We start from the raw sequence: 19,091 nt of genomic DNA, 5'->3' as shown, positions 1-19,091 counted from the left end.
TCCTAAATCAGGATGGAAAAAGTCAAAATACCAAACCTTTTTGCAGAAAGAAAAGTTCTGATTTTTTCACTTTGGAAATATTGAAATATGTAGTTTTAAAAATAGAATACATATTTATGATCAAAGTAAATCACTTCAACTTTCCCAAATTGAAATATTTTATATTGGATTGGTTCATTGAACTACATCTGCTCGAGCTGCTGTGATGCCTCATGGGAACTATTGTTTGGGTACCTCATGTCCCCCTTCTCCTCAATGGGCTCTCTGGCTGGACTACATCTCCCAGGATAAAACAAGATCATGGGATTCCCATGATGCATCAAGGCAGTTCAGTGAGAGAGGCGGCCACGCTACATCATAGGAAATGTGTCAGGCCAAGGGGCCAAGGCCATAGGTAAGAATGGGGACATGAGGTACCTAAACTACAACTCCCATGAGGAAGTGTGGCAGCTCAGATGGACACAGTTTGTCAAACTGACTTGAAATGAAATGTATCAATTTGCTTTGACAAATGAAAATATTTTGATTTGGCTAAAACCGACCTGAAACTAAATATTTTGTTTAGTTTTTCCCAATTGAGGAGGTAGAGAAGGTAAAATAAATAAACCTATGGAAAACATCAACTTTGTGGAAACCACATTTTTCATTGAAAAAAATATTAGAAAGAAATTCCAAATATGTCTAATCAGATGTAATGTCAACAGGTCTGTTCTAGGGCTGAATTTGTTCTTGAGAGTCTTTGATATACATGTAGCCCTAACACAAAGCTATTGCATTCTGTTTCCCTATCTCTTTCAAGATCAACATAATCTCTTAAATTAATGCGAGTTTGAAATAAATCAGGAGCAACTCCATTGTTTCTAGTTTCAGAGTAGCAGCCGTGTTAGTCTGTATCTGCAAAAAGAACAAGAGTACTTGTGGCACCTTAGAGACTAACAAATTTATTTCAGCATGAGCTTTAAATTTGTTAGTATCTAAGGTGCCACAAGTACTCCTATTGTTTCTAGTATAGTTTTACTGGTACAAACCCAGTGGAGGTGAGCAGCAGTCCCAATAATTTTTAGACGATGCACTACACTAGAACATGATGAGTTCTCCATGAAGAGGCGGACTTTTAAATAATAGGCACTTTCTTCATTTTAGTAACCACATGGCATCAGATTCTGGTCTGAGTTTCAACAATAGAATAAGTCAATGAATTTGAATCAATGGAGTTATTTCAGATTTACTCTAATGTAACTGTGAGCAGAATTTGGCCAGTAAGACCATATTCTACCATTGATCCTCAGGGAAAATTAGTGTTTACTTCAATGAGAATAAGATTGGTCCTCCATATGATCCAGAGTCAAAAAACAAACAAACAAACAAACAAACAAAAAACAGTGGATCAACAAAGGGGGTGTCTTTTTCATTCTATTTGTTCCTCATCACACTTTTCCTTAGGCAAATTTTAGTCCCTAGGAAAAAAAAAATTCTCTCTCAGCCCACAGCCTTCTCCACTTTGCTATCTATCTAATATCATAGTATCTGGGTGCCATTAAAAAAGACAAAGTGAAAATTATGTTCTAAAATTATTCTTTTAGAAATAGTCTTTTATATCCTTGCTAACCAGGGTTTCTTAGGATTCTGAGGAAGCAATTAAACAATGTTAAATATACATACATATAGGTTTTGGAATGAGAAAATAGAGGACAAGAAGGAATACAATGAAGAGAAAAAGATGAGGTCATTGCTGAGAACTGTGCAAGAAAACAGATCAGAATACTGAGCATAAGTAGCTCTTCATTATACTGCAAGCATATATCATGGTACTGTTGTATAATCCGGTATGCATACATCTTCACAGTGGAAGGTAATTAAAGCAATACCACTGACCCTATAAAAACTGACCATTATTTAAATAATCTCAGTCATATTATAGTACTATGGGCTGGATTCAGTAAAAAATAGAATGTCTGACTTCTATGCAGTGGAAAACAGTGGAGCTCTGCAAAATATTGACTTTCATGGCTTTTTCAAATATGCCCAGGCTTCAGCAGTGTGTGCAAGTTGAATCTACCATTACGGAAACAGGTGATAAAATTTATTACAGAACAGTACTTTTTATAGATTTTTTTTTAAATCTAAACAATTCCATAGTAAGGATATAAACTCTCTATTTGATTCTACAGTATAACTTACAAGTCAATGGCAAATGATAACATTTGCTATTAACTCCAGGAGTTTTTACAGTAACTTTTATAGAACTCGGTTAATTCCTACATAACCCGATGGATTTCATCCCTAGTATATTCTAGACTCATAGACTCAGACTCTAGGACTGGAAGAGACCTCGAGAGGTCATCGAGTCCAGTCCCCTGCCCTCATAGCAGGACCAAATACTGTCTAGACCATCCCTAATAGCCATTTATCTAACCTACTCTTAAATATCTCCAGAGATGGAGATTCTACAACTTCCCTAGGCAATCTATTCCAGTGTTTAACTACCCTGACAGTTAGGAACTTTTTCCTAATGTCCAACCTAAATCTCCCTTGCTGCAGTTTAAGCCCATTGCTTCTTGTTCTATCATTGGAGGCTAAGGTGAACAAGTTTTCTCCCTCCTCCTGATACCTGAAAACTGCTGTCATGTCCCCTCTCAGTCTTCTCTTTTCCAAACTAAACAAACCCAATTCCTTCAGCCTTCCTTCATAGGTCATGTTCTCAAGACCTTTAATTATTCTCATTGCTCTTCTCTGGACCCTCTCCAATTTCTCCACATCTTTCTTGAAATGCGGTGGCCAGAACTGGATACAATACTCCAGTTGAGGCCTAACCAGCGCAGAGTAAAGCGGAAGAATGACTTCTCATGTCTTGTTTGCAACACACCTGTTAATGCATCCCAGAATCACGTTTGCTTTTTTTGCAACAGTATCACACTGTTGACTCATATTAAGCTTGTGGTCCACTATGACCCCTAGATCTCTTTCTGCCATACTTCTTCCTAGACAGTTTCTTCAGATTCTGTATGTGTGAAACTGATTGTTCCTTCCTAAGTGGAGCACTTTGCATTTATCTTTATTGAACTTCATCCTGTTTACCTCAGACCATTTCTCCAATTTGTCCAGATCATTTTGAATTTTGACCCTGTCCTCCAAAGCAGTTGCAATCTCTCCCAGTTTGGTATCGTCTGCACACTTAATAAGCGTACTTTCTATGCCAACATCTAAATCGTTGATGAAGATATTGAACAGAGTCGGTCCCAAAACAGACCCCTGCGGAACCCCACTTGTTATACCTTTCCAGCAGGATTGGGAGCCATTAATAACTACTCTCTGAGTATGGTTATCCAGCCAGTTATGCACCCACCTTATAGTAGCCCCATCTAAATTGTACTTTCTTAGTTTATCTATAAGAATATCATGCGAGACCGTATCAAATGCCTTACTAAAGTCTAGGTATATCACATCCACCGCTTCTCCCTTATCCACAAGGCTCGTTATCCTATCAAAGAATGCTATCAGATTAGTTTGACACGATTTGTTCTTTACAAATACATGCTGGCTATTCCCTATCACCTTACCACCTTCCAAGTGTTTGCAGATGATTTCTTTAATTACTTGCTCCATTATCTTCCCTGGCACAGAAGTTAAACTAACTGGTCTGTAGTTTCCTGGGTTGTTTTTATTTCCCTTTTTATAGATGGGCACTATATTTGCCCTTTTCCAGTCTTCTGGAATCTCCCCCGTCTCCCATGATTTCCCAAAGATAATAGCTAGAGGCTCAGATACCTCCTCTATTAACTCCTTGAATATTCTAGGATGCATTTCATCAGGCCCTGGTGACTTGCAGGCATCTAACTTTTCTAAGTGATTTTTTACTTGCTCTTTTTTTAATTTTATCTTCTAAACCTACCCTCTTCCCGTAAGCATTCACTATATTAGACATTCCTTCAGACTTCTCAGTGAAGACCGAAACAAAGAAGTCATTAAGCATCTCTGCCATTTCCAAGTCTCCCGTTACTGTTTCCCCCTCCTCACTGAGCAGTGGGCCTACCCTGTCCTTGGTCTTCCTCTTGCTTCTAATGTATTGATAAAAAGTCTTCTTGTTTCCCTTTATTCCCATAGCTAGTTTGAGCTCATTTTGTGCCTTTGCCTTTCTAATCTTGCCTCTGCATTCCTGTGTTATTTGCCTATATTCGTCCTTTGTAATCTGACCTAGTTTCCATTTTTTATATGACGTCTTTTTATTTTGTAGGTCACGCAAGATCTCGTGGTTAAGCCAAGGTGGTCTTTTGCCACGTTTTCTATCTTTCCTAACCATCGTAATAGCTTGCTTTTGGGCCCTTAATAGTGTCCCTTTGAAAAACTGCCAACTCTCCTCAGTTGTTTTTCCCCTCAGTCTTGATTCCCATGGGACCTTACCTATCAGCTCTCTGAGCTTGCCAAAATCCGCCTTCCTGAAATCCATTGTCTCTATTTTGCTGTACTCCCTTCTACCCTGCCTTAGAATTGCAAACTCTACGATTTCATGATCACTTTCACCCAAGCTTCCTTCTACTTTCAAATTCTCAAAGAGTTCCTCCCTATTTGTTAAAATCAAGTCTAGAACAGCTTCCCTCCTAAGCAGCTTTTTCAACTTTCTGAAATAAAAAGTTGTCTTCAATGCAGTCCAGGAACTTGTTGGATAGTCTGCGCCCCGCGGTGTTATTTTCCCAACATATATCTGGATAGTTGAAGTCCCCCATCACCACCAAATCTTGGGCTTTGGATGATTTTGTTAGTTGTTTGAAAAAAGCCTCATCCACCTCTTCCACCTGATTAGGTGGCCTGTAGTAGACTCCCAGCATGACATCACCCGTGTTTTTTACCCCTTTTAGCCTAACCCAGAGACTCTCAACACTTCCATCTCCTATGTCCATCTCCACCTCAGTCCAAGTGTGTACATTTTTAATATATAAGGCAACACCTCCTCCCTTTTTCCCCTATTGTTCCTGAGCAAACTATACCCATCCACACCAACATTCCAGTCGTGTGTATTATCCCACCAAGTTTCAGTAATGCCAACAATGTCATAGTTGTATTTATTTATTAGCACTTCCAGTTCTTCCTGCTTCTTACCCATACTTCTTGCATTTGTATATAGGCATCTAAGATACTGGTTTGATCTTGCCTCCCAGCTTTGCCCTGACCCTCCCTTCTCTCTGCCATTATAGCCCATGCTCCCTCCTGTTTCCGACCCATCTCTCAGTTCTTGTTCCCCACTTACTTGTGGGGTTTACTCACCTGTCCCCGTAGAACCTAGTTTAAAGCCCTCCTTACTAGGTTAGCCAGTCTGTGCGCAAATAAGGCCTTTCCCCTCCTCGAAAGGTGAACGCCATCTCTGCCTAGCAGTCCTTCCTCAAATAACATCCCGTGGTCGAGGAAGCCAAAGCCCTCCTGGCGACACCATCATCGCAGCCAGGCATTCACCTCCACGATGCATCTGTCTCTGCCCGGGCCCCTACCTTCGACAGGAAGAATCGAAGAGAATACCACCTGCGCTCCAAACTCCTTAACCCGTATTCCCAGAGCCCTGTAGTCACTCTTGATCTGCTCAGTGTCACACCTCACAGTATCATTTGTGCCCACATGGATGAGTAGCATGGGGAAGTAGTCAGAAGGCCGGCTAATCCTCGACAATGCCTCTGTAACATCTCTGATACGGGCCCCTGGCAGGCAGCATACCTCCCGGGATGAACGGTCAGGGCGACAGATGGGTGTCTCCGTCCCCCTCAGCGGAGAGTCTCCAACCACCACTACCCTACGTTTCTTATTATCAGTGGTGGCAGCAGACCTCCCAGCCTTAGGGGTACGAGGCTTCCCCTCCTTAACTATAGGGGGTGATTCCTTCTCTCCTGTATCAAGAAGAGCACAACGGTTATCTATTACCACAGCAGGAGGGTCCGCAGCAGGAGTGGAGCACTGCCCGCTGCTAGAAGTAACCAGCTGCCAGTGTCCACCCTTAGCCATCTCCTCCTCCTCTAAACTTTCTTTAAGTATTAATTCTGGCCATGTTTGATTAGTTTTTCTAACCCTTAAATCCTGACATATGATATATTTTAAAGGATTTTTCTATTGCAAATATTAAGACTAATTTGAAAACCTGTGAAAATAAAACTCAAAGTTGATTGTAGTATAGAGGAACACAGTATAAGAAGTAACAGAAAAAAATGAAAAAAAATTGTTTAATTTATTTGACAGTTATACAAATAATAAAACAGTAATACCCAAATGCTGTACACAAAATAATATTAGAGGACAAGCCCGATAGAATACATCTTAATACTGTAAACTACACAAATGGTATTGTGAATGCTCAGTAGCAATAGTACTGTGCAGAAATGCTCTACTCCATAAACTCTCTTCCTTTATTATATACATTTAGAACAATTGTGCTTTTCCCTACACAAAGTAACATATCTTCAAAACAATAAAACTTAATGTGCAATATAAAGCTTAAATCCTGTAAAAGGTTAGGCGCCTATTTGTTCTGAGCACTTCAACTCTCAGTGAACTCAATGAGAGCAACAAGTGCTCAGCACTTCACAGGATCAGACCCTAAAAAGAAAAGAAAAAAAAGTACTGAACCCACAGGTATTTATCTGCAAATTGCAGTCAATTCAAACAAGTCATCATCCTCGTGAGCGTGTTGATTTTATTTTTAATGAGAAGTTTATTTCATGGTAGGATTTATTAATTGTGGTTCAGTTTGCAAAACACATCAAATTGCCCAAATCCCTTCAAGGCTGGAAACATTCAGTAGATGTTAGATGAGGGGTAGAAAAGGGGAGAGGAAGAACTGGAGGGATAGCTCAGTGCTTTGCACATTGACTTACTAAACCCAGTGTTGTGAGCTCAATCCTTGAGGGGATCATTTAGGGAACTGGGTAAAAAACTGCAAACTTAACAAGCAAATATATTCTCCGTTAAACCACAGGAGAGAGGGTACCTGACAAAGAAATGTAAAAATACTAGTTTATAAATCATTTACAACAAACACGTTTGAATGAAAACAAATTCCTCTGCTATCTTTGCCTCACTGTAGCTGAGCCTCAAGATTCTGGCAACATAACAGACAGTTTCCAGAATTTTGCTTTCAATTATTATTCTTTTTAAAACATATTTGCTAGAATCATTACTGGTGATTGCTATATCTTGTGCAGGAAGAAGTCAGTCATTTGAGACTGTTCCTCATTCATAATCAGCTTAATCTGATGCCCAGTTTCATATCCCCACCAAATGGGTTATCATTATAGCAGGCAGACAACTTGTCCATTTTATTTTCTCTAGTTAACATAAGTCAGCGATAAGTGTTGGGCAATAATTACAACTGATGTTTATACTAGCAGTTCTGTAAGCAGTATGGGGAAGATGAAAACAACAGAACTCATCCAAAGCTGTATGCAGATTTGAACTAGATTGTTGTACTGTGAGTTGAAGAACCACACAGTGAAATCCATTCCCTTGCATAGGCCCTGTGCCATATTCAAACCTCCATATAAGTTCAATGAGGCCAATCCTTCACCAACCTCCAACGGAAAAAGAGGGTCACACAGTGGAAGCAGTGTGATTTCCCTGTTGAGGGGAGGATTTAGGGAATTTGAATGGAGGTCCAGGGGCAGCCCTGTACATTATGGACACCAGCTCTGTAATGCTTGTGCAGCAGTGTTTAGGAGCAGGGCATGGCAGGCCAGGGATGGGCTGGCATCCATGGATCTGCTGATGTGGAGAAGATTTACTGGACATTGACCTTCACAAAGGGAGATATAGGATCATGGGGAAGGTGGCTGCAGTAATGGACGCAGGACTGGGAATCCCCCTCTTCAGTCTACCAAAGAATCTCCCTGCATTACATTGAGCTACTGGGTTTGTTTGTAGTTTTTGCACTGGGTTCAGTTTCATCAACAGAACTAGATGTGAACACTGCAAAATAGGCTCATGCATATCTTCTAAATACTTATTCATATTCTGCCTACTTCCCCCAGTCTTCATCTGCTGAATTTTAAATCTGAACAGGAAAAACCTCATCTACCATTCTGTTTCTAGGTCTCACTGGTTTCCCTAAGTCTACTAAAAAAGCCATTTATTTTTCTTTTTTTGTGCAATGGGAAATAAAGCATGTCCATCTACTTTGAATTTTATCTTCATTGAACTCATATTGGAGTATTAAAAAGTTCCCTGAGATGGGGCAGAAAAAAAACAGTTTTAATCCCCGAGGAAGCCCTTTTTTGACTGTAGACTCTGCCATCTCAACAGGGAGCCCAAATTCACAGACCACGAAGTATGTAGTAATAAAGGCATGTGAATAAGCTAAAAAAGGCACTACTCTGAGCTTCTCTGACATGAATATCAGTACATCTCTCAGTGGACAGTCAATCATTCCATAAAAAATAATGGGTGGAACAAGACGACCTCCATGCATATTTACTGTTAACAAGGATATCACCCATATTTGTTTTAAAATACAAACCTTTAATGTTTACCCTACACAGTTTTGCAGTTTTTCAAACCCAATTTAAATATGTTCCATTCAGTGCTGCCAAGTAGCTTTAAGTGATTCCCCTATGATTTCTGGAATAAAAAAACAAAACAAAAAAGGTATTAATCCATGATCATGTAGGCCAAATATTGGACCCCAGCACAAAGCCAAAGCAAACAAGTGTTGTGCAGGAAAGCTTGGTGGGGTGAGGGGGAGAAATACTGACTATGTCTATGAGATGGACAGCTGTGCTTTCAAACCACAGTCTGTTGGCTACAGTAATAAGTTCTGTGGCTTCCTCTGAGGGGAGTCTGGCTAGTGGACTTGCATGATTATAGACTTTCCTTTGCCATGGGTAATGAATCCTGGACCCACAAATTAGGAACAAGATTTATGCTTTAGGGCTAAAACCCACCATGTGTTGTATAGATGCAGGGGGGAGGAAGGAAGAGTTAGTCAACAAGGCAAAGATATACTCTTAGAACTTTCTTAAGTGCTAGTTCTGGAGCCTGGCACATGACTGGAGACATAATCAGGCTTCAGACCCCACTGTCATTAGGGAGTAATCAGAGTGAAAGTGTGATATGGAGCTCATTCCACTAGAACCATCACGTCCAAGACCAGCAGTTGGGATCAGGGGGGTCTTCACTTGGCTGCAGTCATTCCTCTACCAAGGTGTGAGTAAAGTTCTTTAAACTAGCTCTTCCCCTCCTTAAATAGGTGCATCCTTGCTCATGTGTCAGGTGTTAAGTTTCCTGATATACACATTCTAAAAAGAAAGTCCTGGTTTTGCTTAACTCTAATGCATTCAATCACTCTAATTACCCAAGTCTGTGATATGAACAGACTAAGAAACGGTACTATGGACTCTTCTGTACTAGATCCTGAAGATACTCCTTCTGCCACTTCTAAATCTCTTTCTTGGACAAGTACAGGACAAGAGCAGTTGTTCTGAGTAAGAAAATGAATGAGTCAGGGAGGTTTGGAAGAATATAACTGATATGGGAATAATACAGCAATGTGTTATTTTCATCAGTTACTTATCAGCATGTTAAACTGATACAAGACAAGTATATTGTCCAACACTGAGAAATTTAGATTTAAAAAGGACTTTGTTCAATTTATGCTTTATTTTCCATTCAGTTTTTTTTACCCATTCCAATGACAGGGATATTACATAGTGCAAAATTTTGCTACATTAATTCTTTGTCATTAATTCTTTTATTACTGTAATTAAAAACTGAAAATTTTGCTCCAATGGCAATAAAAATCACACCCATATGTTTAAGTGCATGGAATTTGGATATTTCTACAGAACAAATCACTTGAGACAAAGTCAGCATAGGAAATTTGTTTGAGGCTCTTCATTCAAACAAAGTAGGCAACATATATTCCAGTAGACAACAATACCCAGAAACATTTTTCCTTCAGCAGCACAGCAACACAGTACTAAATGTATGTTTTCTGCATGAAAAGAAAAACAAAGGTATTTGTATACAAAAAAAAAATCAGTGTAATCTTTGGTACCAAATGTAAGGGCACCTTCTTATTAAGTACGTCCTCCCCAGTTGGCAAGTAACAGAAACTTTTCCTTAAGAATGGCTCAAAATTACCAATCTCATAGTGGTTCTGTTTAGCTGGTACTGACAACAGCAGTTAAAAAAAGCAATCTGGAGGTTTAGAGTTGTGCAACAGCAGGATACAACATAAATATTTTTTAAGTATTTGATTTCCCTCCAATAAGAACTTATTTCTTCAAATACAACTCTTTGAAGATTTTATTTTTAATTGTTCCTATTGTCCTCATAAAATCCTTTAAGGATTCCAATACCCAAATGAATAAAACAGCAATCAGAAAAAACACCAACAAAAACAATGAGGTTATAATACAAGGTCAAACAGTCCCCTGACTGAAGGCATTTACTTGATCTATTTAATCGTATAGACACCACTTTCTCCAGTAATTCCACCATGATTTCTGATGACAAAGGCTGTTTTATTTCCCCAAGGACAGATTCCATCTGCTGGGTATTTCTTCTACAAGCTGCTCAATTTTGTGGTGGCAAGTCAGCATTAAATGGACTATTTGCTTCTTCCTTAATTGACGATGAATGCATCATTGGATCTTGTAAACACTACTGATTATACATTCAAGCTTTGTTCTTAGTGAAAGTGGCACTTACTTGAACCCTTGCAGTCAAGATACCTTAGTTTTATAGCACTTCACAGGTATAATATCAGCTGGTCATGGACTTCAGGTAAGCTTCCTTTTCCCAATGGCTTAGTGGGTATTGAAATATATCCTGTGTTCGATCCCATTGCCTTTCACAACATCTTTATGATGAAGTGACTATTCTGTACTCTATATTGTACTTTATATGTGCTTTATTGCTGTACACATTTCCCTGTTGTTAATTTCAGTGCTCCTTGGTTATGTAACATATGTAAAGTTTTAAACTCTAATGGCATTCTATGAGGGCTGGCATTAGAAAAGTACCGATATTTTAGATCATCGTAGTAATGATATTTGACTGGTTTTCCATATAAATCCTTTGGGAATGGCCAGAACCCATACAGGTGAATTTCATCACAAAATCTGGTAGTGAGCGTGTACATGAGGAGACCGGTGCTGGGTCGTTTGATGTGGACCTTGTTTGTCAGCCAGTAACTACAAAGCAAACAAGAAAAAGACAAGTCATGAAACGTAAATACAACTCCATATAAACAAAACTTGTGAAATGCACGTAGTTTATCTTCATTATATACATTATTTTTCTTTCATGCATGTTTTTATGGGCTTCATTCATTTCCTTGGAATGGATATATACTGATTAGCTTGTTTCTTCTCCTTTAGGGCAAGATGGTGAGCAGTTACTTGCAAAAGTAGTTCCATTAATTTTCAGTGGTATGACCTATGTAGGTAACTGCTCACTTGTGTGAGAAAGGAGTTCACAAGTTTTTAAAGGGGCCAATTTTCTTTTTGGAAGAGGAGGCTGAAGCTGCGACCAACACATGGTATTGCTCCCGAACTGAAGCTTTACATTGGCTCGATTGTATACTAGGAGTTAGGAATTCCAAAACAAAATGAATAATAATAGGAGATATACCAATCTCCTAGAACTGGAAGGGACCTTGAAAGGTCATTGAGTCCAGCCCCCTGCCTTCACTAGCAGGACCAAGTACTGATTTTTGCCCCAGATCCCTATGTGGCCCTCTTAAGGATTGAACTCACAACCCTGGGTTTAGCAGGCCAATGCTCAAACTACTGAGCTATCCCTCCCCCCCGGAACTACCAGCTCCAAAAGATATAAAAGAAGATTTCATTCATTTTGAAAAGACACTCTTTTTACATTATTTCACAGACATTAGACGAAGGGAAGAACTAGAATACCAGTTTACCTAGGTGATGGGGACTGCCACCCTCAGGGGCATTGTTAACAGGTCCAGAGAGTAACAACTACACCCTCTTTCTTAATGGGACAGGGCCTTAAGTTATTTTCTGTTGTGAGATGAGGTCATGGTATGGAAAAGTTTGGGAAACATGGATTCAAGGTTAGCACCTACTAATCAGGATCATTTGCTATATTTAAACACTAAGATAGGAGGAAGTATCTGTGCCAAACAAATGTCTAAATAGTTCACTTTGACTGTGAAATAGTTCAAATCTTTGGGCCAAAGTCTTTTGGACTATTCTTCAAAAATATGCATAATGCTGTTCTAATTATCAGGTAACTGCATAGGGAAAATGGGCCACGTAGACATATATCTGATCATTTGTACTTAGAAAGATCCAATTTAATAAATAAATACCTAATTAGCCAATTTTAAACACACAAATATGCAAATTAATTGCTTGTGCAAAAGTAGATGCAGTGATAAACATTTTTGTGTAATGCCCTATAGCTTCTCTTAAGAAAACACACAAAGGCAAAATTGTATTTTTGTAAAATCTGATTCATTGTTTTACTGAATAATAAAGGACATATTTATTAAAGTAATCTGACCCTTTAACTTGTTTGCATGTTTACTACAAATTTGAGACTATTTCTTTTCCCTATCACAAGGATAGCAACTTTTTTATAAATTCACCATTAAAATGAACTCTCTCTATTCTCGATTGATCTCTTTATACGTACTAACAAAACCCTCATAAATCTGAACATGCTTTTGCAGACTTGATAGACAAATCTGTGCGTGAAATCAAGATGTTACCAAAAGATGATGTATCTAATTTCTAATCTGAAATACTGTGCAGTGTTGTAGTTACACTGTTTCTTTGGTTTTCAGCAAGCTCTCCTTCTAAATGCAACAATGACAAATGTACATCTTGGCAGGCTTAGTTCTGGATGTCATTAATCACAGGTTTCTAAGGTTTTTTAAAGCATATGTTGGCAATGAGATAGAGCCTCTCAACTGCAAAAAGTTGATGCAAAGAGTGACAGAGGAAGAAACACAAGAATGTGAAGAATCTGATAAATTTAGGCTTTTTTTCTTGCGTGACAAAAAATAAATCGTGACTGATGACACTCCATTGGAAGACCATTCACATCTGTTTTCTGGTACATTTTGAATAAACTGAGGGAACTGTATTCTGAAAGGAGGCACTGAGTTGAACCATGTTTTGACAGAATTTTATTTTCTTGGTTCTATTCGGGTTTTCCAAAGTATGTTTTTAAGAGATGGATGTGCCAGCATTTCACAGGTTTATGAAAAAGGAAACACTTTTGTTAGGGCCAATGGAACTAATCCACATAACATTAAGATAGAGCTACAGCTACACTGACAATGACTCATTAGGTCAACTTATTTTCTTTTAAAATATATTAATTTTTATATTAACACCAGGTTAAAGAGAGGCCAGGCACATGAGTTTGAGTTCCAAATTCTAACAAGCTCTCAAGGAAGCAGGTGCTGAAAATAATTGCAGATAACCTGCTCCGTCCATTGAACAAAGACGACAGCATGTTGTTCTCTAATGATAATGCTTTACTTCCACACTAGCTTGCCGTGCTACTACCCAAGCAGACCAGCCTCACACTGAACCTTTGACAAGTACAGAGGCTGTTTCACATATCATTCTTGCCTAAAAAACCAGTGAATGAAAATAAGAAGTGCAAGACATAACAGTACTGCATAGCTCGCATAACTGCAGATCAAGAGTTACATTTTGTCTTGCTCATGTATATTTACTTAAAAGTTTCCCTGTCTGTAAAACTGGGATAATGACATTTACCCTCTGCAAAACATGTGGAGATCTCTGGATGAAAAGTGCTAAATGACAGCTAAGTTTTATTATTAATTGAAACAAAGAAAAGTGGTCTGAAAAGTGAAACAAAGAAAAGTGGCCATACATTCCACTGAAGTTAATGAGATTACGTTTGCTCGCTCCACTGAAAATCAGATCACTTTTACATAGATGCCTAAATATGGATTTAGGAATCAGGGGATGTTTTCAAAGACACAAATGGAAGTTGGGTGGACTGCATGGAAAGTCAAAGGGAGTTAGGCATCTAACTGAAAATCTTCACCGTCTTCCTATCTTTAGGCACCTAGTTCTGAAAAATATGGCCATATTCATTAAATAAGGTTTTGGCGTATTAGTGGCTTGGTAAGGACTGGCCTCGTGCTTGCTCAAACACTTAGCTAAGCTTTGTTAAGCACTTTGAAGAGGTAAAGCTCTGTAAGTGTTAAGTATTATTACTGTTTGGAGCAGGGGTTCTCACAACACATTTTTTGGTGGTCTCAGAGTGTGGCCACCAGCTCTTGCCATGCTGATACTTTTCTCTAAAACACTTAATTAACTTTAGGAAAAAAAACAAATAAATATGCTTATACACACACATCCAAATCATTGTAATTTATTTATGTAAGTTTTTTTGCAGACTCAATAGTAAAAATAATACTTGCATGTTCGTTAAATATCACTTTTCACAGCACACTTAGTAGCCAGCTCAGAGGCTGTGATAAGTGACTAACAAACATACAAGTATCACTTATCACAGCCTCCCAGCTAGCTAGTAAGTCTGCTGTGAAAAGTGATACTTGAATGTTTGTTAATATTACTTTTCTCAGCAAGACCCAGGACAAATTAAGCCTGCGGCACAGGAGGTGGCAGCGGGGCCAGGGGCGATGAATATGGGGCCAGGGAAGGCAGCGGGGCCCAGGGCAAAGGGGGTGAGCCTGTATGGCCGAGGCCAGGGGTCAGCGCACGTACCGTGTGGTCAGAGCTGGGGGCTGCATAGCTGAAGTCTGGGGTCAGAGCCTGCTGCTGCGCAGCCAGGACCAGGAGTCAGCATTGTGCTCCATGCTCTGCCCTCCAGCGGTGATGCAGGGCAGTGCATACAGGAGCAACAGGGAGGGAGGGGGAAAGGTTGATAATTGCCCCTCTCCCCCATCACCACCCAGGAGGTTTTTGTGACTGCATGAAAAGCCCCTAGTGGCCGCATTTGAGAAATGCTGGTTTGGAGTGCATACTTATGGTTGTGGTGTGGTTGGGGTTTTTTTAAAGACACACAAAATTATATTAATTTAGAGCAACATTGGGACTTCATGTGAATATATATGTTTACAGACATGAGTAAGAGTAGCAATATTTAGCCTTTAATATCAAAAGTGTCTTAAAAGCATCAGAAGCCCCAAAATCCTAAAAATATTAATTCTGTTAAAATTGACCTTTTCGGTTTCAGTTAGTGTCTTGCAGTCTGAGTCTCTGAAGTGGATGTGGCTTCGACAGTGGTTCTTTCATCTCAAAAAAAAAATGGCCTTTGTTTAAAAGGGAAAAAGAACCGTCTCTCCCTCTTCCAGTCCCTCCTCCCCGCAATAATTCCTGTTGCACTCACACAGTTTTAAAAAGCTGACAGGTTCTGTGAGCTGAAAGCAGCTCCAGGATGAGCCACAGCCACTTTAAAGACAGCAAAGACTCAGGAATCTCTTTAGTTTAAGAGACATATGAATGAAAGCAAATTAAGAAAGCGAATATTATGGTATGCGATTATGATAATTGCACAGTACTATGTGTTATTCTGAATGTTTTCATTAACGTGCATTTTTAGGCAGGAGAGACCTCTGAGATGTTCCCTCTGTTGATCCAGCATTTTACAACTGGTAAGATTTTTATTGTGGTATTTTGTTTTAACAAGTGCTAGGCTCCCTGAGCTGAAAACAACTTCAGACTGAGCAATAGTTAGTTCAAGAACTTCAAGCCACAGATAAGATATCTGCTCAACATAGGCTGAAGCTGAAACCCTGGGATCTAGTTTCAGCAGAAACAGGTGTTGCAGGGCTAGTAGAATTGGTGTGGCAGGCTCACCACATGCAGGAGGTTGCAGAATCAAGCTGCTTACTTACTACACTGCTGCCTTTCCCTCAGAAGCCCAACCAGGTACTTCCATTTTTTTTGTTGGGAACCTTCCATGGCCTCCTCTTACCCTGGGTGAATTTCACTCATATAAGAACTAGGGTTGCCAACTTTCTAATTGCACAAAACCAACACCCTTGCCCTGCCCCTTCAAGAGGACCTGCCTCCACCCCACTCTTTTTCTGAGGCCGCACCACCCATTCACTCCAGCCCCTCTCCCTCCTCGCTTGCTCTCCCCAATCCTCATTCACTTTCACTGGGCTAGGGCAGGGGGCTGGGGTGTGCGAGGGGGTGAGGGCTCCAGCGGGGGGTGCTGGCTGTGTGGTGGTCCCAGAAAATGAGGAGTTAAGGGTGCAGAAGAGGGCTCCAGGATAGGGTAGGGACACAGGGGGCGGGGGGTGATCGGAGCCATCACGGTCCCTTTTTGACCAGGCATTCCAATCAAAAACCAGATGCCTAGTGACTATAGTAAGAATGTCAGAGTTAAATGTTCATTAAATAAATCTGCAATATATAGAGACAGTTCCATATTTTTGGCACAAGGAATTAGTACAAGTTATTTCCAAGAGACAGAGATGAATATTCTATTACAGCTAGTATGAAAAACACCCCCAGCATACCAAAGTCTATCGCTAGTAGAGTTTACACTAGGAATTAAAAACCTGCAAGGAAACTTTCTTCTACTTGTCAAAACTCTTATCCAAATCATACTGAGAAAAATGTAATTGTTCGCCCACTCATACAAATGAGACATGTGCCCAAACTAAACTTCATAGTCAAAATATGGGGTGGGTTTAAATCTGTAGCTGAATTTTGCAGCTTGAGATCAGCTCAAATACAGATCCAAAGAACACAAGATGTGAAATGAATAAAAAGGTTAGAGCAGTTTGAAGCTTACTGCCTTCTTTAGAAATCAGATTAGAAATTAATCAGGAATGAACACATCTCACCTCTGCAAAGCCAAGATCCCAATCACTGTTTGAACTGATTTTAAAATAGACCTTTTTGTCTACCTGGCCTCTGTCATTTAGTCCTGGATTATATGACTAAAATTGTTAGTTACTAGAATAACTGCCCCACTATGAGCTCAATTAAGGCTTAATTTTTGGAAATTCCTTAAAGTTGCAAGTAATTGTTTGATCAGTAACCATTTTGCACCTTTCCTTTCCTGCCTGTGAACACATTCAGTTAAATCTAAGCTATAATGACAGCTTCTTTTTATTTATTTTTAGGAATATGGTTTGAAAGTATGGTTCTCTGTAAGATTAAGAATTCCAAGCAGCAAAGGAAAAGGCAGCTGTACTCAGGATCTGGAAAATGCAACTGGCATCTTTAGTTTTTCACAGGTTATCTCTGGACCTACATTCACAGCGATCGATGTCCTAGACCTGATTTTCAAACTGGCTGTGGACATAGAAAAAACAAGAAACACCACCAGTCCTGAACAGACTATCGTCTCCTTCAGGCTAAGATCAGAATCCACCCAAGTCTCCTGGCAAGACAGAGCAGCCCTATTAACAAGAAGTTCCTGGATTCAGTCAAATTCCAAAACATCCTTGCATATTACTTCAATTCATCAAAAGGCCGTAAAAAAGAAGACCAAGTAGGTCATTATGACCATTCAGTGTTAGTGTCATCATTAACCACAACAGCTGATATTCTGGCATTGAAACATTTGCTCCTTCCTCAAAGTTCCCAAGGGTTTCTATTGTTTTCTGATTATCTCTGACCAAAAAAAGTACAAAGGAAGACAATGCATCAGTGACCAAAAACAAACAGATATCAACATGTCCCAGTACAAGGAATACAAACTTATGTCCTGGCTATTGAAGAAACAGAGAAATCCCACCTTTCTTCCACCACAGCAGCTGCTAAATCACGTTCCATTAAACTATCACAGATTGTGAATCCTCCTGTTAACTGAGTACTTCAGCTACTCCCACTGAGAAGTATTATCAGAGTCCTTCTTGGAGAAAGTAATCCACATCAAATATTGACTCTTGGAGCCCTAGGAAGCATACAGCAGGCATAGGCCTGACGACAGGATACCCTCTCACTTTGAATTTTCCCATTCTTGGCCTAAAGTTGCAACAGGCAGTGAAAAAGTCAACTACTTCCATCCAAACTCCCTCATGCCTCTCAAAAAGCAATGACAGTAAGCATTTGCATATCTGCTTAAAATGGATGTACATAGTAGCAATTTGCCAATTTAAATATCCTGATTAGTCATCTTAAAACAGAAGTCATTAGCAAAATACTGTTTGGCTAATTTCAGAGTAGCAGCTGTGTTAGTCTGTATCCGCAAAAAGAACAGGAGTACTTGTGGCACCTTAGAGACAATCTAAGTACCACAAGTACTCCTGTTCTTTTTGTTTGGCTAATGGCATTAAACAAAGATTAGTATACTGAGTGTATACTACATAGAAAGCTGAATTGGCCATTAAAGCCTTGCATTCTGTAATATTAAGATTTAAAAAGATTTGTGAGGTAAATTATTTATGTATCAGAAAGAACACAACAAAAATATTCATATAAATGAGACCTGTTTACATTTTCAGTGTTTAGCATTAAGGATTATTACTTCACAAGCTTAATGCATAATTTCTATTGAACTTCTGATGCAGAAGTCCCAGGTACAAGATTTTAGGAGAGGAGTGACTGGCAGACACACTTAGAATAAAGTTTTCATGGACAATAGACTTTGAGAAATCCTATCATGGTGGAAAGGTGACGTAAGGATGGATTTGTTTAATGGTGCCGTGTCCTCACCATCTTGCATTGTTCAAGTACGGCAAAGTTTTGAGACAGCCTTTCAGCACAGTGGTTTCATCCCAGTAAGATAAAAGATGTTGAGATACTGTGACTAGCAAAAATTGTGCCATATTAATCATTACACATTCCTGCATGAGAAGTTAAACAGCTGAAAATCTGAACTGACATTATTAAGGGTGAAATCAAATGGAAATGGTGGTGGGGGTAGATTTTATTTAATATATTTTACACCATTTTATTCAGTTGTGGATGGAAAATACAGCATAGCTACAAAACCAAGAGTAAACTTTAAAAAAAAAAAAGTAACAGCATCAGGTGTTGGCTATCAGACTATTCATTAACAATCTTGGCACATGTCCTGTAGCATTCTGAAACCCCACTGAAGCACAGTCCACGCTGTTATAGGCTAATGAAAAATAGCACAATATGTTTATAAGTATAAAGACAGACAAACTTTGTTCCCTA

At 39.3% G+C, this 19,091-nt stretch overlaps 1 protein-coding gene across 1 annotated transcript in view; it reads right to left on the bottom strand.

Moving 5' to 3' along the window:
* Window positions 1-6,185: 6,185 nt before the first annotated feature.
* Window positions 6,186-19,091, bottom strand: part of ST8SIA4 (ST8 alpha-N-acetyl-neuraminide alpha-2,8-sialyltransferase 4) — an 86,591-nt gene continuing 73,685 nt past the window's right edge. Inside the window, exon 5 of the mRNA XM_030565818.1 lies at window positions 6,186-11,165. Within this exon, the coding sequence (XP_030421678.1) occupies window positions 10,883-11,165 (283 nt within the window). The 3' untranslated portion in view covers window positions 6,186-10,882. The remainder of the gene's footprint in view (window positions 11,166-19,091) is intronic.

This window comes from Gopherus evgoodei, chromosome 6 (assembly GCF_007399415.2).
Source record: "Gopherus evgoodei ecotype Sinaloan lineage chromosome 6, rGopEvg1_v1.p, whole genome shotgun sequence".
Taxonomy (NCBI): domain Eukaryota; kingdom Metazoa; phylum Chordata; order Testudines; family Testudinidae; genus Gopherus; species Gopherus evgoodei.
Note: the sequence above shows the minus strand (reverse complement) of the source record. Positions and strands in the feature narration are given on the sequence as shown.